Source organism: Scomber japonicus, chromosome 1 (assembly GCF_027409825.1).
Source record: "Scomber japonicus isolate fScoJap1 chromosome 1, fScoJap1.pri, whole genome shotgun sequence".
NCBI lineage: Eukaryota > Metazoa > Chordata > Actinopteri > Scombriformes > Scombridae > Scomber > Scomber japonicus.
Window position 1 is genome coordinate 2,855,944 of NC_070578.1, and position 21,416 is coordinate 2,877,359.

A 21,416-nucleotide genomic window follows, 5' to 3' on the forward strand; every position below is an offset into this window, starting at 1 on the left:
AGTATGTAAGACCCACCTTTAACGTGATATTTTTTCATTTAAAAGTGGGGTGTGTGTTATACCCAAGTGTGTCCTATATAGCAGTAAAATACAGAGAGGTTGATCTGGATATGATCATAGGTATGTAAAGGGCCTTCTACACTAACAATGATAACTAGAACTATAAAGATAACGATGTGAGTCTATAAACAGCAGTGTCAAGCACGCGCTGCACACTCCAGCTGTGTCTGCAGCTAAAGAAAATAGACTACTGATGAGCTGTTAATGCTGTGTGTTGATCAGAAGTATTTCAGACACTAGTAGCTGTGATGTTTTAGTATTTACAGACTAAACTGATGTTGAAGCACCATGTGTAAAAGCACAACTTGGGTGCAGTAGTCTATTTGCACACAGTGACAGCTCTGATGAAGAGTTATTGGGACTCAGAAAGCACATAGCTACACACTGTATTAAAAGGTTGAATATGTAGAATATTAATTAAAAGCTATATATTTTTTTTAAATAATACACCCATGGGGCGTTTTGAGGGGTACAGAATTCAAGTATTGCTTTTCCATAAAAAAAAAAAAAAAATGTAGTCTGAATTAATATTTAAAAAAAAATTTGACGGGTTCAACAATGACTTTCTGACACGTTCTGTGTACATTGTACCAGCCAATTAGCGGCCGGAATTGTGGGTTGCCAGGGTTGTCTGTTGTTCCTGTGCAGCTACTGTAGGCTGGCACTGGGTGAAACACCACCATGTTGGACTCACTAAAACCAGCGTTTTTTGCTCTCAAGTACAACTTTTCATCACAACACTTCAAAGGTAAGACAGAATATCTGTTAGTCGCTGTAAATAAGTGGTTGTTTACCTTTGTATTCTTTGGCTGCTGGTTCACTGAGTTTTTAGCGCAATAATAGTGGTACTGTTGAAATCACCAGGGTCTTAGCTTTCATATGAGATGCTATTTGTTTGTGTACCATGAAGTATCAAAACGGTAGCAATGGAAATGTGGAGAGTAGGTTGACTTTCTGATGCTATTCGGATTTTGATATTTGATCATTAATATGCTTGGTGTTTGAGTTGTGTTTGGTGTTTGTAAAAATGACGTGCTTGTAGCGGAGTTTCTCCTATTTAATTTGATGTGCAGTATGACTGTATTGCTACATAATTAGGGCAGCGTTTTATGCCTTTTGCTGCGGAGAGTCTCAAGGTCTCCTAATTGGGGGACCAACAGGTTTAACTGCTACTCCCACTGCCGTTACAATGTAATGTAACATAACGGTGGTTTCAAGTTAATTACAGCGAGGGTATGTTCGCTTCCTGTTTTCAAAATAAAAGCACTAACTCTATCGTTATGGTTTTCTTAATAATAAAAGGCAACAGGTGCTTTATTTTGTGAAAATGACCGGAAGTGCGTTACTCGCTACGGCTAACTTGAGTGGCTCCGAATTGGCAGGAAAAAAACTTTAAGCAGGTGTTATTTGGACAAACTAGCGTCACATTGTGGATCTAAAGGGCTACTTTCTCACCTAAAAAGGTTAGACATGTGGATAAAGTGGTATATTTACAGAGTTAGAGCTAAAATAAAATCCGCTTCAGCCTGCTGATTTCAGCTTGGGTAGGAACGAAATGCATTATGGTGTGTAGTTTACTGACTGGTCCGCTCACGCCGCTCAGGCTACAGAAACAAACAATCATTTTGAGTTGGGAGCCAGCTAGCTAAAATTAGCTGCCATAAAATTAATTGGTCGAAATTAGTCATTACCCTGTATGATTCATCACTTGACATGGCACAGGCTGATCTATTGACACACTCGGGAACAAACCTGGCAACCCGACTGCTGGAATTATTTTTGGTTGTTGCGACAACGATCTCGAGACACTAGATGGTGGGTTTCTGCTCATTCTTCATATTCAACCTTTAAATATGTAAAGTTACTGTGTGTTAATTGAAACTCAGCCTAACCTGAACCTGGTCTGAGTTAATATACCATTAACCATTAACCTGACACACTGTTTTAGGCGGAATGTGTGTTTTAGTTGTGTTTCTGAAAATTTTGGAGTATACATATGCGTTTATAAACCAATCTTTAATAGAAATTTTTTCCCCAGCATGACACTCTCCAAAATAGACTTACACACTGTTTTTAATGGTATGTCATTCGGTTGACACTGTGCCTCTGTACTGATCTGAGCCCTTTAATATCAGTAATGTACTGATACCAGTCTGTATGTATACAGTATTTACATAGCAGCAGGAGATATGCAGGGTTATTAAACATTCATCTGACACATTGAAATAACTTCTACAAGTTATTTTTCAAGAGCTACTATTTTTCTTTCCTCATAAATGATCTTTGGCGAGCAGAGAGAACACAAAGCTGCCACCTGCTAACTGTAAGTCTGATGTAAAGTTACAGACAGAGAACATGAATTAGTATGAGCAGTCACATGCTACCACTGTACACTGCTGGTAAATATACTAGCAGGTTCAAGTGGACAAGACTGTTTATTTTAATATGGATTATCTGCCAAGGGTGCAAATCAATGACAATATAGTGGTATTTTGGGATGTCACGATTACAGATTTTCTTGGAGAAATAATCACGATATTACGATTATCACGATTATTTTTGCATTACTTAATTTCACACTACCATGAATAAGTAAAATCACATGAAAACTCCTTATAGGTCTTGAATTTTAATTTATAGGGGGCTATAAAAGGGATTGTTTCCCCCGCCGGCGGGGTAGTAATCTTTTTTAAGAAAGTAAGTGTATTCTGAATACACCAATTTAAACTGTAACTATAACGGAATACAGTTACTTGTATTTTGTATTTTAAATACGTAACGCCGTTACATGTAATCCGTTACTCCCCAACCCTTCTTATACAGGCCATTGCACAGTGACACTGAAACTGTTTGATGACTTAAAAAGGAATCGACCTCATGCTGTGTCAATCATGTTTGCATACAAACAGCGAAACTACTACTGCACAACTATGAGACAGGATCATCCCTATGTTCCCCGCTTTGTATGTGACCGGGGAACATAGGGATGATCCCGTCTACAGTTAGCCAGTTAGCTGAGTTAGCAGCCGAGTTAGCAGATGAGTTAGCCGCTGAGCTAGCCACCGAGCTAGCAACCGAGTTAGCCGCCGAGCTAGCAGCCGAATTAGCTTCCAAGCTAGCAGCCGAGCTAACAGCGGAGTTAGCCGCTGAGCTAGCAACCAAGTCAGCCGCCATCTGGGAACATAGGACCCGGGGAACATAGGAACGCTCCCGTATGAGACATGTTCAGCTTTACGTAACGTTACGTGAATGCGGCTTAACTTGTCCCGTTGCACTGTAGCCAAAAAAATCCCACACGGCTGGCTTCAAGCATTTATTCGGAGGGAATAGCTCTTCCTCTTCCATGCTTTACCTCTTGTGGGACTGGGACGCCTCCGTCTGCAACTGCACAGACCGAAAACAAACAGGGCCGTTTCAAGGAATTTGGGGGCCCCAAGCAAAATGGACTTGGAGGCCCCACCACCACCACCACTGTCCGCTGACACAGACACCCCTGGACCACAGCAAAAAAACCTATGCCTCACCATCCCACCCCGCCTGCCCAAAGCCTACAGCAACCACAGCATAGACACACTGTTGAAGTTCAACCACACATTATATCAATAAAATATTTCTTAACTGCTTACAAATGTTGCATATAGGCTACTGCACACATAGTATATAGTATGTTTACTTATTTTGCAATCAACATATAAACAAAGTGCAAAATCGGTATTAAATATAAAATCCAACATAGATAAAAGTACACACACACATATAAGATTAACCTTTAAAAAACATGCAAAATATCTACATCTGCTGTTTGCGAGCCTTGGCTTCAGCAAAGGCAACCACAATGTCCTCCATGTCCAAAGACCGGCGAACATCACGCTCAATTGACGTAACGGCCAGTCCTGTAAGTCTCTCTTGGCTCATGGTGGATCTCATGTATGGCTTTATCAGCTTCAAAGCTGAAAAGCTCCTCTCACCTGAGGCCACAGTCACAGGGAGAGTCAGGAGTAGCCGCAAGGCAATGCTTAAATTACTGTAAAGATCCAGTAACTTTTCACTGTATATGTAGTTCAGCATGTCAAATGGGCAGGTGGCTAACATAAACAGGGATCATCCCTATGTTCCCCCGGGTCCTATGTTCCCCGCTTTGTATGTGACCGGGGAACATAAGGATGATCCCGTCTACAGTTAGCCAGTTAGCTGAGTTAGCCGCCGAGCTAGCAACCGAGTTAGCTGCCGAGCTAGCAGCCCCTACTGTGGGGGGCCCCTTTGAGGGGGATTCCGATAACCGTGTCGCTGCACTTTCCTGCATTGACCATCACAGCATTTAAAGGGACGTGCACAAAGTTTGTCGTTGCATTCAATTCATAACCAGTCGTTGTCTGGGGGCCCCCGATTAACTAATCGTAAAGTTTAATACCGCAATTAATCGTGAAAACGGGTAATCGTGACATCCCTAGTGGTATTACAGGGGTCGACAATATAAATGGCCCGGTGGCCCGACGTACTTTTAAAACCGTCAGGGCCACCAGAACGCTCCAACCACTGGCCCGATGGGGCCAGTAAAAATAATGCCCTTGATTAAAAAAAAACAAACAAAAGAAAAACAAGTAAAAAAAATCTAACTTCACATTAATTCCCCGTGGTTCCAATGTTTTGTGATGATTTCTGTTAAATCGTCTCGGTTTATACCGCTAATACTTTACGTGATCCCGATCAAAGACAGCCGTCAATGCAACCAGACTGTGCTCTCCGTGGGACGTAAACACACCTTGCTCGCTCCCGCAGAACGCGCGCGGCCGCTCAGTGCAGCTGCTGATACCGTGTATTTCGTGGATCATTAAGCTTGTTACAGCTTCTACCTGTTGAGAAGATCTCAGTCAGAAGTATGAGATGAGGAGAGGAGCAGCAGCAGGTTAACCTCAGGTCTCTACACTGAGAGTCTGAGGTAGGAGCAGCGGAGGAATCTAGCGCAGCTATGGAAGCCTAATGATGCCAAAAGTAAAATGAGTCACACTAACAAATTATAACACAATTTATATTTTGTTCTACTTGTGTATTTATGTGATACAGGATTTGTGCAATTTACTTTTATTTCTGTGTTGTTTTATTTATTTTATATTTATTTTATTTTATGTTATAATTTGTGAGAATTAGATTCTTTATTTAATTTATATTTATATATTAGAATTGTTTCTACTCTTTATAATTTACTTTTTAGTATTTGTGATTTATCTAACTTAGGTATTTATGGTTGTTATTTCCATTAATATCAAAATTATCAATATATAAAATATCTATATGGGGAAACCTTTTACAGTGCTGCATGCTGCAAATTTTCCTTATTGTCTACCCCTGTATTGTACTATAGGTCTGATATTATATTACATGGTATGAGCAATAACATCAGGCAGGGCTCCACTCTGTTTCTGTTGCTCCTTTACTTTGTAAGACAATACAGTGTTACCCCTGTTAATGTCTGTACTCACTGTGTACTTTAAAGATCAAAAGAATGTTTCCATGATGAAATAGTATTTTATATGCGCAATGTATATTTTAAGAGGATTTAAGTATCACTCCATTCTTCAGAGGCATGCTGCACACTCTGGTTTGTGTGTATGTTAAGAAGGATTCATACTGCAGCAGGATAATGAGCTCAAACACACACAATCCTGCACAAAGGAGAGTGATGCGAATGGACAGGCGAGTGTGTGACCTGTGTACGTATATGTGTGTGTGTGTGTGTGTGTGTGTGTGAGTGAGAGAGAGTGTCACAGAGGCAAAATGCATCTCATGTTAAAGACTTTAGAAATTGTTTGCAATATAGTCATTTTCCTAAAACTATTCTCTGAGGGACTCCAAACAGAAGCTCTGAACAACTGTCTGACACTTTAAGTTGATGAACATATTTGACTTTCCAAAGCCCCGTGTGAAGGACAGTAGCAGCCTGTTTACTCAGTACATGACCAGCAGGACATGACCAGGACAGAATGAAGGAGACATATCACAGAGCTGCAGAGATGAAGAAGGGGAAGCTCAGCCTCACACAGACGCTCCAAAAACAACCCAAACACTGTCAGAGGAACACTGGTGATAAACTGTGACTGCACTTTTCTCATTGTGACTTTTCTTTAAAATCAGATACAGCTTTCCTCAAAAATTGTGCTAATCGCTCACATACTGTTGTTCATGTACAACTAGCAGAGATATATCCCAGCCCAGATACTTGAAAGCTTTTTATTTTCACTGTGTTTGTGTTGCACAGCTACACACTTCATCACTGCTGGGAGACAGTCCACTACAAACATCTCTGACTCTAGAAAAAAAACAAGTAGAAAACTGTTCTACTCTTTTCTGCAGACTTCATATTTTAATGAAGCAAACACTGCACAGTAAAAGCCTTGCAAGTGGTTATTTGGTCATTATTACACAGCTGATCTTTATATGTTTAAACTATGTAAAGGGATGTGCTTGTAAATGGTACTGTGGAAACATGCATCATTTTAATAAACACAATGAAGATTTCAACAGTATGTTGAAATATCTTCATTCACAGAGACATTTCAATATATTTTAACTACATCATTTCCCCCATATCCAGAACATTTATATCCATATTACCCTGTTCTACTTTTAGGGTAACTATCCATTCCCAAAGTTTAGACAAGTGATTCATGTTTTTCATTTACACTGACGGTATTCTGGCTGCTGCCGTCAGAAGTATCCACACGAGAGTAATCCCTCTGTGGAACTGTTACCAATGGATTAACAGCATTTATCAACACTGTGGAGATTGTTTCACCTCTAAAGATTCAACTGGGAGAAAAGAGTGAGTTCAGCTGGATCACACTATGTAAGTCTGTATCATCCAGAATGTATGTAGTAAGTGTTTACTTCTGTAGCATGAACAGACAGATGGACTTCTCTGTGCAGTTAACCATCATGCTGCTACTTCTGCTACTGTTTACTTTCATTCAGACTCACAAACAAACTGTTCAGAGGCCTGTACTACGAAGCTGGATTAACCTATCCAGGATCTCTCTCCATTACCTGGGTTGACTTAACCAGATCTTCGCAGTCTAGGATAAGCGGTACTACGAAGCTGGTTATCAACTCGGTAAATCAACCCAGGGTTTTCCAATCTGGATCTCTGCGCGCTCACATAAAGGGGAGGTGTTTGCAGTATCTGACCAATCACAAACATGCAGAAACCCTGCAGAGCAGACTACTTTACCATGGAGGAGCAGACAATTATTCTTCAACAATATGAAGAATTCAAACATCATCCAGGCCAAAAGCAACTCTGATGCAGCAGCAAAAGCCAGGAAGGAATGCTGGCAGAAAATTGCCGACTCTGTTAATGTGTAAATTCATGAGATCATACAATATTAATTTATCAGACAATATAAACGGACAGCACTCTGATCACACAATGTCACTTTATTACGGCACAGACGTTTGGGGCAGAGCGCTTCCTCAGTGCCCTTCCTCTCATAAGAGACATTAAGTTAGTTTAATATTCAACATTCAAAATACAAACCTATTATGCTTCAACCATTTGAGTGAATGATGTCAAACCAACTGTATAACATACAGACTAATATCCCTCATGTGCCTCAAGGATTATTTTACAAATATATATTTTCGTCAATTTTTTACAATTACAATAAATAAATACAGTTATTATGCTCCCTGACACTTTGATCTCAGGATGTCAAACCTACAGAATAATATCCCCCACGTGCCTCAATGATTATTTTTTAAATATATATTTTGGCCAATTAAAAAATTGCATCTATCCCTAAAAGCTCTTTCTCTCCTAAGCGCTCCTCTCACGATCCGCACCAATGATGACAGGATCTTTTAAGAATGGGCAGGTCATTTTCTAAGAGACCTGATTGGTCAGGAGGTGGTGCTTTTGTACTCATTGATCTCTTATCCAGAACATAACCTGCTCCGGAGCAGGTTAGCCGTTCAGCATAAGTTACCATGGTGATTTACCCCGGTAAGAAGTGAACCAGCTTCGTAGTACGGAAAACCCAGAGTTAACCCTGAAGTTACCTCGATAAGAGAAAATCCAGCTTCGTAGTACAGGCCTCTAGTGATTCATATAAAAATCCTGTTTGTTTGGAAAGATGTAGGAGTCTCAGCAGCTTCTCCTGATGATAGTCATTTAGTGTGATAAATGTCTTTTTTGGGAATGCTGTGAACCTCTGGAACACAGCTGGAGAGCTACATTAGCCTGACACATAGAGACACAATGAGCACATTTACACCAGGTTCAAACAAACCTCAACTTTTCTTTCAAAAGTTACCTTGTGAAGGTTCTGACCTCTAGTATGGCCATGGAGTTGATTTTACAACTGGGTCCAATATTTAGTTTTTCTTGTGCACATGATACAAATGACTAGCAAAGAGTTCACACAATGACTTATAACTGACCTTCAGGTGGATGTAATGCTCCAAGAAATGCAGTAGTATGCCACCAATGCAGGATTTACACATTTTTTTAAAGGCTTTTCAAATGTTTGTTAGACCTCACATATACACACTAGTCATTATGGTGACTGACACTCAACACATACATACAGCAGGAATGTCCACATTATTCAATAAAAGGTTCATGTGGCTGCAGGTTTTCATTCCAGGCTTGACTCATTCATTTCACCTCCACAGAACATCTCTCCATTGTATTCTACACTGGCACCATGCTTCCATTTCTAAAGTAACATGTTTAATTCACTGTTGATGTTAGTAGTTGTAATCAGTACTTGTACAGTCTGTCTAAAAACATCTACCACTTACAGGAAAGTGTTTTTTAAAGGTTGCCAAAAACTGAAATATTGAACAATGATATTAGATGTCTTTTCAGCCATTCATCCAAACACATGAAGAGAGTCACATGACATATTACCATGGGATTTTCACTGAGGTGCAATCTCGAAGTTGTGGTTTGACTTTGGCTCTTCATAGCTCAGCGAAACACTATTCAAAGCAACATGTAAAATGAAATACTGCAGCCACATTCTGTACTAGTTCAAACTGAGTGATTTCATGCTATCAGCTCTAAAGCAGAGACTGTGTCACCTATAGCAAAAATCTACACTGTACATTATACTGTATAATAATCAGATGTTCTGTTTTGAAATCTTGACTCTGACACTAAAAGTACAGAGCTGCTGCTAATTAAGGCCATTGATGAGTAGAGCCATAAGGTAAAGATGGAATAACAGTAGTGTCTATAAACTAGAATGTTTACACTGATACAGAGCAGAATGAAGCCTGAGCTTTTACATCTCAATAAACCCAGTGGGGATGCTCTGATATATCAGCCAAATATCAATATTGGCCAATATTCCCCTTGTTGACTAACACTGGTCTATCTATAAATAGGGTACTATTGGTTGATGTTCTGGTTATTTGCAGTGGGACAGTCAGGCTCAGACAGCAGCAGCAACAGTAGCAGTTTCTATGGAAGTACAGTATGGAAGTAAATTCTTATTATTAAACAGGTCACTGTATAGCAGGCTAAAGGGATTTTCAAAAAGAAAAAGAATTTCTTGTGAAAGTTATTAAAGATCATTTCAAGGATTTGTGCTCATTCAAATGTAGTGTAACTTTATTGGTTGATTGTTTGATTTGTTTGTTTCCCTGTGGAATAAATAACAACAAAACATAACATCCACACAAAACAAATCAGTATCTGTATATATTGGTTATCAGCCAAATACACAAAATAAAAATGTGTATTGCTATGAGCCCAGAATTTCACAATCACCACAAAGCTCACATTCACACTGATGTGATTCCTGCAACATTAATAACAGAAAACAAGCCAAATTGGCTTACTGGAATATGATAATGTATTCCTACATTTCCTTAGGGCTCACAATGACGTTCTGAACCAGTGTGTATGTGTAGAAAGGGGGGGGGGGGGGGTATCCACTGGGCAGTACAGCAACATCAGGGAGTGTATCTTCAAAGCCTGGTAGGGGGAATGTAATTTCAAAGAGGAAGAACAGGTGTAATAAACTCATTTAACAATTATCAAAATGTCAAGCCAGCTGATCTTTGTGCAAACAAATCTTTATCTTCAAAGTCTTTGCTGCTGCTTCATTGAGCTGAGCCCTGCAGGCTCAGTAACAGACATACCACTATGAAATCACACTGATGTTTAAGGGCACAGTCTTAATGATTTTCCACTAAATGTAATTAAAAAGGTATTGAATAAACATAAACTCGCTCCTCAGGTGTTGAGCTCCCCTGAGGAGAGTCTAATGATTAACTGTGCTTTATGCTTGGCCAGGTCTCTCTGAAGGGTCAGCTTTCACTGGCTCTTCACTGTCAGCTGGAACATTAATCACACCTATGTTCACAATCACTAATCTATGGTTACAAGCTAATAGGGCTGGGTATTGTCAATGATTTCCTGAATCGATTCAATTCCGATTCACAGGGTCCCGATTCGATTTGATTTTAACTTCGATCCGATCCGATTCAATTTTATGTTCCCAGAGTTTCTGTTTCTGTTCAGCCAGACAATATTTTTAACACGCAATCATGTGTGGACACCAAATTCTTCAAGAGTAAAGTTAAATCATGAGTCTGATCCAACACTGGGAACTAGCATGATAGCATCTATGTGTATTTACCCTTAAGACCAGTGGCATTTTAAATCATGTCATTTTGAATTATGTTGTCATCATGTAACCAATGATTTTCAAAAAATGCACATAAAGATTATGGATAAGCATGTCAGTTCAAATACAAGACAAAGTTGTAAACTCTCAAATTATAATTATCATTTTAAATTTCATGCTTCCATCTATTCTCTCTGAATGAGTTAAGGATATGGCGAGCTGGTTTGTAGTTTAACAACACACTGAAAAGGCTGGTCAGGAAAACACTGCCTGTGCTGTTGTATGTGTGGGTTTTAAAAGATGACACCTAAATTTGAAGTTCCAGGATTTATTATAACCTCAATCCCAACTGAGACAGAGTGACACTCTGCTTTGCAAAGATACACTTGACTTGACAATAAAAAAAGGTAAACAAGTGTAATGACTCAGGTGTCATAAACAGATATGACCAAAAAATCGATTCACAGAATTTTGAATCGATATCGAATTTTTAAATAGAAAATCGATATTAATTGATGGATCGAATTTTGGACACACCCCTACAAGCTAATATGACAGCAACAGCTCAATGACAGTGTTACAGTGTTAGTTTAGGTTACTTCAGCCATCCATACATACTATAGGAAAATGTCACAGCAGCTGAGTGTGCAAAGTTTGTTTAAAAAGCCAACAGCTACTGATAACATGTGACCACAGAGGCACAGAAGACTTTCAGTGAGGTGTCACATGATGCTCACACAGACAGACACACAAACCTAAATTAAACCTATTAAGAAAGATCCTACCCCTACTCACTGGATGCTTTGTAACAAGTCAGTGCACACTTCAGCTCCGAAGGGGTGTAGCTGTGCCAATTATTCAAACATGAAAATAAAGAAATGAAAACAAAAGCTATTACATTTGTATTAAAAGATTATGATGACATTTGTACTTATCTGTCCATCAAGATGATGCACAATGAGAAGGTCTAACACAACCACTGATATGTACACTACTTTTTAGACATGCAACAACATAGAAATACAGGGCTGATAAGAATAATGACAACTATAGTTTTAAGTTATTACGGTTCAAAACAAGATCATTATCTGTAACTTGTAGCAGGTAAAATAGGAAATTAAATAAGTGACAGCTGGTGTGTGTATTTAGCAGTGACGTGCGGTGAGGTTCATGTCTGGTGAGGCACTGACTTCATCACAATCAGATTTACAAACATATGAACCCTACAGAGTAGCTTATTCACCATTTGATTGGCAGCAGTTAACAGGTTATGTTTAAAATCTCAGATCAGCTTTCTTTACACATACAAACTGTAGCACACAAAAAAACACATTTAATTTAAAAAACGTTATTATGGTTACCTTTACTTATAAATGAAGTCCATGCGGCGCTCCTTCTGAACAAAAGCATCGATAACTTGTTTGTAGAAGTTGTAGCTTACTGTCACTTATTCTGCAGCTAATGAGTCGTAATAAGAATCACTGGGATCAGGGGCGCCCCCTGCCATGAGGTCGGAGAACTGCGTGCCTCACTTAGTGACTTTTTGCAGCCGTGCTGCTCAGCACACGAAACACGCTACAAACACTGTACATTATATCATCAGCTAAACTATGGAAATTTAGTTCATATAGTAAAAGTGTTTGAACATGTTAATAGCGACATACAGAGAGACAGCTGTACAGCTGTACTGTCTCACTGCATAGCATGCCAGCGCAGTAAGCCGAGTCATTGCGCAATCCATGGTGAGGCTTGTCTCGCTGCGGCCTCACTGCGCGTCTCTTTTCAGTGTTTGATCAGTACATGTGAAAATTCAGCGATTTTGAATTAAAAATAATCCGAAACTGGTAAAGTTAGATAGAAAATAACGTTATAGTGCAAATTTCCATGATAACAGATGAGGCATGGCCTCACCTGCCTCCCCTGACCGCACGTCACTGGTATTTAGAGTGAATGCTTAAATCATTCACCATCCTACAATAAAGAATATATGTATCCATTTTAAACCTATTTGGAACAACCACTGGATCTTTTTAATATCTAAACTGCTGCTGGTCAGACTCACTGCTGCAGGTACACACTGGCCTCAGCCTCAAAGTCCTCAAGTGTGTGTGTGTGTGTGTGTGTGTGTGTGTGTTGTGACAGACAGCAGAAGAGAGAGAGACAGAGAGGCACAACTCCCATCCTCTCTGCTAAAGGTGGATAACGTGTGTGTGTGTGTGTGTGTGTGTGTGTGTGTGTGTGAGTGTGAGTGTGAGTGTGTGTGTCCTGATTATTGTATACAATGTGAAATTTCAGCACCTGTGCTGAGCTGCTGTTGAAAGCATGTAGTGGAAACTGTTCATTATCTATTTACTGTTCATATACCACACTGAATTGTCTCTGAATACTCACAATAGCCTGGTTTACATGGAGCCTAATAGTCCGATTACAATCGGTTTAGAAGCACAAACCGAATGAAAATGTTCTGTGTAAACAATCCTATAAGTCTCCTAAAGTATCCTAAAAGTCTGTTCTGATTAAATGCAGCAGCACATGTAAACACCAGATCAGAATAGATCACGTCACATGTAAACAGCTGTCCTGAAATCTTCAATCGGAATGAAGAAAAGTCTGTAAACCTGGCTAGTGATGACGAGTCAGTAAGACGCTACACACATTACACTGACTGCAACATGGCTGCTGACTGATACTGTCACAAACATGACTGTAGCTGGAGTGGAAGCAGGTGCTTTGTTCACAAATTCAATCTGGCCTCACACAAAGACTTTTGAGAGGACTCAGCTGCGAAATGCTAGGAGTTGGCTTTTTACAACATAATCAGAGCTGAAATCCTGCAGCTCATTCAACATGTGTCAGCCAATGGAACAGCTCCTGTGACAAGCTACAGTTTGTGTCACACTCATGTGAGAGGAGCTCAGACTGTTGATAAGGGTGACATTCAGGGTAACAGCATCTGTCACAGCATCTGCTCATCATCACATGACCGCTGTCATGTGATGATGAGCATCCCACTATCTCAATCATCCCTCCCCACAGTGAAGATGCTGCACTCATTACTGAGATGAGGAAGGGGTTTACAATGACTACACACACCTGCATCATCTCCTCTACACTCTAACACACCAACACACCAACACACACACACACACACACACACACACGCTCTCATCCACTCAACACTAAGTTAATCATTACTAGGTGTGGGCAATATGGATAATCATAGGTCACTTCATATTCTGATAACAGTATCTATTGATCAGTAAGAAGCTGGTGATACAGACAGTCAGGGTCATGGAGATCCAAACAGCAGCAGAATTAGTCCAGATGTCAAGATGAGCCACTACAGTACACTACAGGACAGGACAGGACAGGACAGGACACTACACTACACTACAATTATATATTTTAGATGATGACCCTGCTTGCAAAAAGAAAGTGTAGAATCTTCATGTTCAGATGTTAAAGTGGTCAGTGAGAAATCCTTAGTCCCTGAATGACTACTACTAACGCTTCACTGTATTTATGCTGCTATACAGACATTCATCTTTATTTGCCCACTTTATTAGCTTTATCCTGTAAAAGTAGTCAGATTGTATCTGTCAAACCTTACTGATTATTTTATGAAGCAGTAAACTGAACAACAGCCTTTTTAATGAAACATATATTACTATTTGTTCTGTGATGGTCAGACACCTGAATCAGCTCCACATACAGTAGGCAGTACCATGTCCGATTCTTACCACAGATTGTATTTTGTCACTTTCCTTCAATTTAAGATATTCTCTGAGCTATATTATATAGTAATTAGTTACTTAGTAAATACATTAGTAGCTTTATTCTCTGAACTACAGTCACCTGCAACTTCTTTAGGAACACATGTGCAATATAATTCAATCCATTATAACAGCTCTGCTACACATTCTGCTTTTTTTTTTAAGTTTATACATTTTCAGTTTTTGTTGACATTGTCAAAAAAGTGATAATTCTACTTTGTTTATTACTGAGGTCATACTAAGTGGTGGTGGTGTACCTCCTCATGTATGTTAATGGGGTGGACAAAATATTAGGAACACCATTCAATATAATTCACCCTAATACACCACAATCACTAAATAATGAACATAAAGCAGAATTTTTACCTTCTTGTCAAAAAATGTATAAACTTCATAAATGTAGAATTCATAGCAGAGCTGCTGTATTGGATTAAATTAGATTGGAAGCCAGTGAGTCTATTTTATATAGTTAACTTACTCTCTGAACTATATTTAATTACAAGTTCTCTAGTATTATACAGTTATATTCAGCTTCAGTAGCATTAGCATCAGGTTTTTGTCGAATCTGCCACACTCTCTCTCTCTTCAGGTCTGTTGAATGAGAAACATCTGAGTGACTTAAAATTGATGTTTTGTAACATCAGCTGATAAAACGCGCAGCACCGCAGCATTTTACACATTGCGCCGCTAATATCACTGTGTTCATATACTCTGAGCCGGTTGAGCCTGAATCTTGTTACTATAGTAACGTCACAGTTACCCGTCTGAGGATTAACATTGTTAATGGTGACATCACATGGCGCTGTTTTCATTAGTTTTTCGGGCTCCGGTGTTTTTTCTGAGCAGGTTCTGCCTCAGATGATGTAGATTTATGTTTTAACCAGCGGTCTGTGTTTGTTTCCTTAAAATTAATATCACTGTTAGCTTCTCTGTGTTATGCTCGCGGGAGGTGCAGAGAGCTACAGGTGTGTTCAGGGTCAAAGTCAGACAGTCTGACACAGCGGTTCCGGCCAGTCGTCCTGCAGTAAGCACTGCTGCAGATCGCTGTAAATTTGTGCGGGAATTTCCCGCATTATAAGTGTTAGATTTGCGGGAATCAATTAAATTGTGCGCAATACCCACGCTGAAATTCAGGCCCTGAAAAACAGCTGCAGGAAACAAAGACATACACTGACATGGGATGAAATGAGAAGATCATGATGAGATCACATTAGAGGAGATGAGGTAAAATGAATTTAAGCAGATGAGGGTTGATTATACGGATGAATTCATGAGCGCAGATGAGGTGAGATTACAGAGAGGAGATGAGGTGAAATAAAAAAAGAAGAGGAGGTGAAAAAGAAAAGGGGAGATAAGAGAGAGAGAAAGGATAATGTTTAAATTACATGAGGAGAGTTTCTATCAAATGAAATGAGAAGAGAAGCTGGGATGAAATGAGATGAATTGTGATAAAAGAAAAAAAAGGAAAAATGAGATGAGAAACTCAGATAGTTACAGATGAGATGTGAGAGAATCAGATAAGAGAAGAAAATAAATGAGATGAGGTCATAGTGGAGGAAATGGGATGAGAAATACAATGATAGAAGAGATGGAGGAGATAAAAGAACAGATTTGATGAGATGAAATTATATCAGATGAGAAGGAGTTTGCTGCTTCATTGTATCCTGTTTGAAGTGAAATGTTGCATGGCTGTTAATGTTATGTTTACTCAGCAGCTCTCATGAGTTCACATGACTGGACTGAAGCATTTCAGACATAATGAAATGAGACATGCGGTTTAATATCATCATTACTATTATTTCAGCTCAGTTGCATGTTCACTGCTCTAACAACTCTGTTAGTCCAGACATGACTGTGTGACACAGACGTCAAAATGTTTGTTCATAGTCTTTTTGTGTCTTACTGTGTCTATTGGAAACATATTAAACCCAGCAACTTTAATCGTTTGTTTTAATTTAAAATGGAACATCTACATTGAACAAATGTTAAAAACTGTATCAGATTGCATCACATCACACTGAATCATTCCATGTTCAAATGATGTCATACCTCAGTCATATTACAGGGTGTATACAGGTATAAACAAGTTAAATTTAAGACTTTTTAAGACCTTTTAATACCACTTCTAAATGAAATTTAAGACCAAACGTACGATGGAAATACAGTAATATTTCCAAGTAAACACACTGACAGTATGGTAAAATGACGGTTGAGTTTAAGAACATCGGCTAAATGTGTGTCATGTGAAAAGATCACAAAAATGTCATCACTGTCCTAAATTAAATTTATTGCAATAGTTTCAGAACATTTAAGTCCCATGAACAAAGTGTCATAAAATCAAGTGTGTGTGTATGTATGTATGTATGTATGTATGTATGTATGTGTATATATATAAAAATACTGCTCCTTTAGAGCAAAAAGAAAAAATTCAGCTGCTTTTAAAGTGCAAAGACATTCACATAATCAGTCCCTCCAGGATTTCGCGGGATATTTTTCTGATTGTTGCGGCCTATAACGCCTGATTTTGCGGCAGCATTTTTAAAAAATTGCGGTAAATGTTGCGATGTTTTAAGCACTTTTGCTGCAATTAAATTGCGGGAGACAGTGAAAATTGCACACACACCATCTCTGATCTCATTGCACAGTTTTCACACCGTTTTTAACATTTTATTTGACCATATTTATCTCTCTCACAGACACATGCACACACAGCACAGACACACAGAATTAGTTGAGTTTACTGTCGCGGCAGACCGTATTTTTTGCCGACCTCACTCCTCCAATTTGCGGAAAAGTTGCGGTGATTGGACAAAATTGCAAGGCCCGCACATAATCGCGTGGATTGGTTGAATTTGCGTTGATTGTTGCGATCGCGACATCGCGAATTCCTGGAGGGACTGCATAATAGAACTTGTGTGACAGCCATTGAATCAACCAAAAAGTTGAAAGTTAAAAGATGAAATAATATTAAACAACTTGGCACTTGAGACAGCCTTCCCAAAAGAGTGTACTACATTTAGAACAGCACAAATATTGAAACATTGAAACAGAGAGGCAGGAAGGTAAGGACAAGGGAGAAAATGCCTGATTTGACATTACGGCATATGCCTGAGTTCTGCTGATTTATCCTCCAGCTCTTTCTAAAGCTCTTTGAGTTCTGCGAGTTTGTCTTTGTATCTTTTTCTGAGAACGTTTGACTTGGTTATTAGCTGGGCCATGAGTGTGCCCGATTTACCCTCAGCTTGCTCTGCTAGTTTGTCTGCATCATTAGACCTGCATGAATGATGGCTTGTCACAGTCCTCAGCACCCAAATCACCTCTGCTCTGAGTGTTGGCGTAGAGCCACAAATTGATCGGAGGTCAGATGGCGCACTTGTTGCAGGCTGTGGATTTCCTATTGTAACGTTAACATTCAGCGTTGAAGCGTTGCCATCATTGCTGGCGGTGGTAACAGTGGAGCAAAAATTAGCAATTGGCTGGTGGCGTGCCTTAATATAGTCTTGATGTTTTTTACTCTGCACGTGAGAGTCAACTGCTCTGATACCCATTGTGCCAAGTTTGAAATCCTTGCGACATACAATGCATCTAGCTTCATACACACTGCCAGGCACCGATCGTAACCAAGAGTATTCATTCCTTTCTAGCCATTTGTGATTGAACTTGCATTTCCCCATGTTTAAGTCGAGTGGCTATCAGTGCTGAATTAGGCTCACCTGTAGATGCTTTACCCTACGCCATCAAGAGCTGCGCAATACGAGCTGCGCAGTAGACTACGCTCTGACCTAACCATAGACAACACAGCACAACGCAGCACCGGAGAAAAAATATTCGACCTAACAAAACAGATTGCCCGCATTTTCGCGGCGACACGAGACCCAAATATTTAAGACCCATGCAATCTGAATTTAAGACAATTTAATACTTTTTAAGGCCTTATTTTCATGAAAATTGATTTACGACTTTTTACGACTTTTTAAGGACCCGCGGCCACCCTGTATTATAGACTATGGCCGCGTTCACACTGCAAGCCAAAATCCGATTTTTAGCCCATCTACATTGGAACCAGATGGCTCTTATGAAGTCTGAACAGTCATAAATCACATGACATCCGATTTTTGCAAACCAGATTGAAACCACCTTTGGGAGGAAGTTTGGACAGATGTGTCTGAGTCTGAACAGCTCCAAACACTCATATCGGATTTGACTGTCCGTGACGTCTTTCTACGTCTCTACGCTACGTCTCTACGCTACGTCCCTCTAAAACATCAGTCCTTGGACAGAGGACCAAACCATAATTCTTAATCTTTGGGGAGATGGCTCCGTTCAAGCGAAGCTCGAGGGTTTGTTGTTGCTGTCGCAATTATATGACATCACACAATACACGCTAGATGACGCCTCCGCTCTGACAACGTTGCCACAGCAACCTGCCAGATTGGTCATTAATGTGGCCCAGTCTGATCAGAGCCAAATCTGATTTGGACACTTGCTAAAACAGTGTGGACAGTCAGGCCTAAAAATCAGATTTGAATCAGATTTGCCTGCAGTGTGAACACAACCTAAGTATCTAGTTACACATCAGATCATATTATAAAAGGGAGAGATGCACACACCTAAAGTGCAATTTATGTCTAACTTCCTTCATTTTCAATCAACCAACCAATCAATATTTATATAGCATCAAATCACAACAAAAGTCATCTCAAGGCACTTTAAACATAGAGTCTACTCTTTCTATTTAAATTAAAGAGAGCCAACACAAACTACTTTAAACCACTCTAAGGTGAAGAGTGATGAAACACCAGTGTTTCATAATTATTATTGAATAATAATGCCAATTATCAATTACACTTCACCATTTAGTTTAAGTGATTGAATTGTGAGTGTAGTGTGTTTATGCTCTAGTGCGCTGAAAAATTCACACTGTGGAACAAGTGAACTGTTGTGCGTCCAGTGTGTCATAATTGACTTATTTACAGCTCTCTATGTTGCAGACTTTGTACTATAGTGAGCAATAAATGAAGATTCTAGATATGAATCTAATCATGGACAGCTGTAGAGTCACATGACATCTATAAAATGTAAATATTGCATTGTGAGATAGTTTGGGGCAAACTTTTACAGCAAATAGATTTACATAATATTTGGCTGTACTACACCACGGACTGCTTTCTGGACCCAAGTTGTTTTACAGCTTCAAACTAATTAGGATAAGGCCACCTATATGTGCCCATATTATCAATCTATGACTAGAGTATTCCTTTTCTCTCACTTAGATGTTACAACAATCATAAACATTTGGGAACATGTTAGAGGTGGAGGTAGATGAACACAAACTAATCCACATCACTCTGTTCATACTAACTTGTTCCTCAGGACCTGCCAGGCCGCCTCGATGTCCGCATACAGGTTCTTCTCAGACGGCTTGCCGGTGCTGACTCCGTATCCGGAGTAATCATAGGAGAACACGTTGCAGTTGATCCTGGAGCCGAGGCCGATGTAAAAACTACACATCTGTCCCAGGTCTACGGCATTACCGTGGGAAAACAGCAGCGTGTACCGGCTGTTCGGGGCGCAGCGCACAAACATGCAGCCAACCCGGTTACCCCTGCTGCTTCTGGTGCTGAATACCTCCACTGCATCGAGCTCTCTCTGGGAATACTGCCAGTCCGCCCGTTCAGTTAAATGTAAGCTAGTTGCTCCGTTAGCATCGGTATGTATGGAGTAGGTGGGCTCCGGTGGGAGAAAAGCTAGCTTGGCCGCGATGCGGCTGGGACAGGGCGGACAACAGAACAGCCAGCACAGTTCACCGAGAGAAAACCCATTCATCCTGGGGCCTTGTTCGGGCATTTATGCACGGGATAACCCGGGCAATTAACGTCTATAGAGCCACAAAGACAGTTCTCCTCTGGTGTGAAGTCCTACTTGTTTCCCATCAGCAGGCGGCAGGTTACACTAGTAGGACGACAGGTGTGTCTGTCTCTCTGCTGTGCAGCTAACGCGCTAGCCGGCTGCAGGTAGCTAACAACTAAAGTCACACTTGATGAAGCTTTACACATTAAGTAAAACTAGCCTTTCACCTCACACTAGTTCACAGCTAAACGGAGTGTAGTGACTGGTCTCGGGTTAATGATTCCGCTCTTCTTACGCCTTACTTACTAACATCAGGCTCTGTTGCTAATGTAGTGGAAGAAAGAGAACGGCCATTTCTCTGTTCTAAAGACAGGACGGTCTTCCGGTCCAACCGGATATCCTATCCGGCTTTTGTTTGGTTTGCCACTTCATATTAGTCACTGTTTATTTTAGATTTAGTTTGTGCATTTTGGATATTTACTGTTCATTCATTCAGGTAGAGTTGCCAAACGCACCTTATACTTAAGCATACTAACTAAAAGAATAATGAATAATTATAATATTTGTATTAATTGTTGAGCTCCAAAGTTTTGGCACTTTGTTAGAGTCTGATCCATACTGCAGTACCATCATAGAGTTTCTAATTCACCCACATTTATTTTGCAGTGTGACAATGAGCCCAAACATTCCTGCCACAGTTATAAAGAAGTGTCCTGGGGCCTGTTTCAGAAAGCAGGTTTAGTGAAAACTCTGAGTAAGTTGATTCAGAGTTTAAGGAAACTGGTTTTTCGGTTTTTTACAAAGCCAGTTCAGCTTAACTCTGAGTCAGTTACCCTGGCAACATACTCCGTGAACCTAACCTGCTCGTTGGCAGGTTTTCTTCAACTAACCCTGAGTTTCTCCTCCTTTTTAGTTGAAGCCGACAGACTGAAGGAGCTGTCAGACGTGTCCTTTTCTTAAAGAGTCAGTTAATATTGAAACACAAATACTATGCACAAATCTCCGTCAGAGGGTGATCGGACCCTGCTGGGATGTTTTATTATTCTCTGATGATGTTCTGTTTGAGTGTTTCCATTTTTCTGTATAATCGATAATTTATTTG

General features: G+C 39.9%; 1 protein-coding gene across 1 annotated transcript in view; it reads right to left on the reverse strand.

The window, feature by feature from the left end:
• The window catches only part of abhd17c (abhydrolase domain containing 17C, depalmitoylase), a 32,352-nt gene extending 11,679 nt beyond the window's left edge, over positions 1-20,673 (reverse strand). Inside the window, exon 1 of the mRNA XM_053315760.1 lies at positions 19,827-20,673. Coding sequence (XP_053171735.1) covers positions 19,827-20,311 — 485 coding nt within the window. The 5' untranslated portion in view covers positions 20,312-20,673. The remainder of the gene's footprint in view (positions 1-19,826) is intronic.
• Positions 20,674-21,416: the final 743 nt, after the last annotated feature.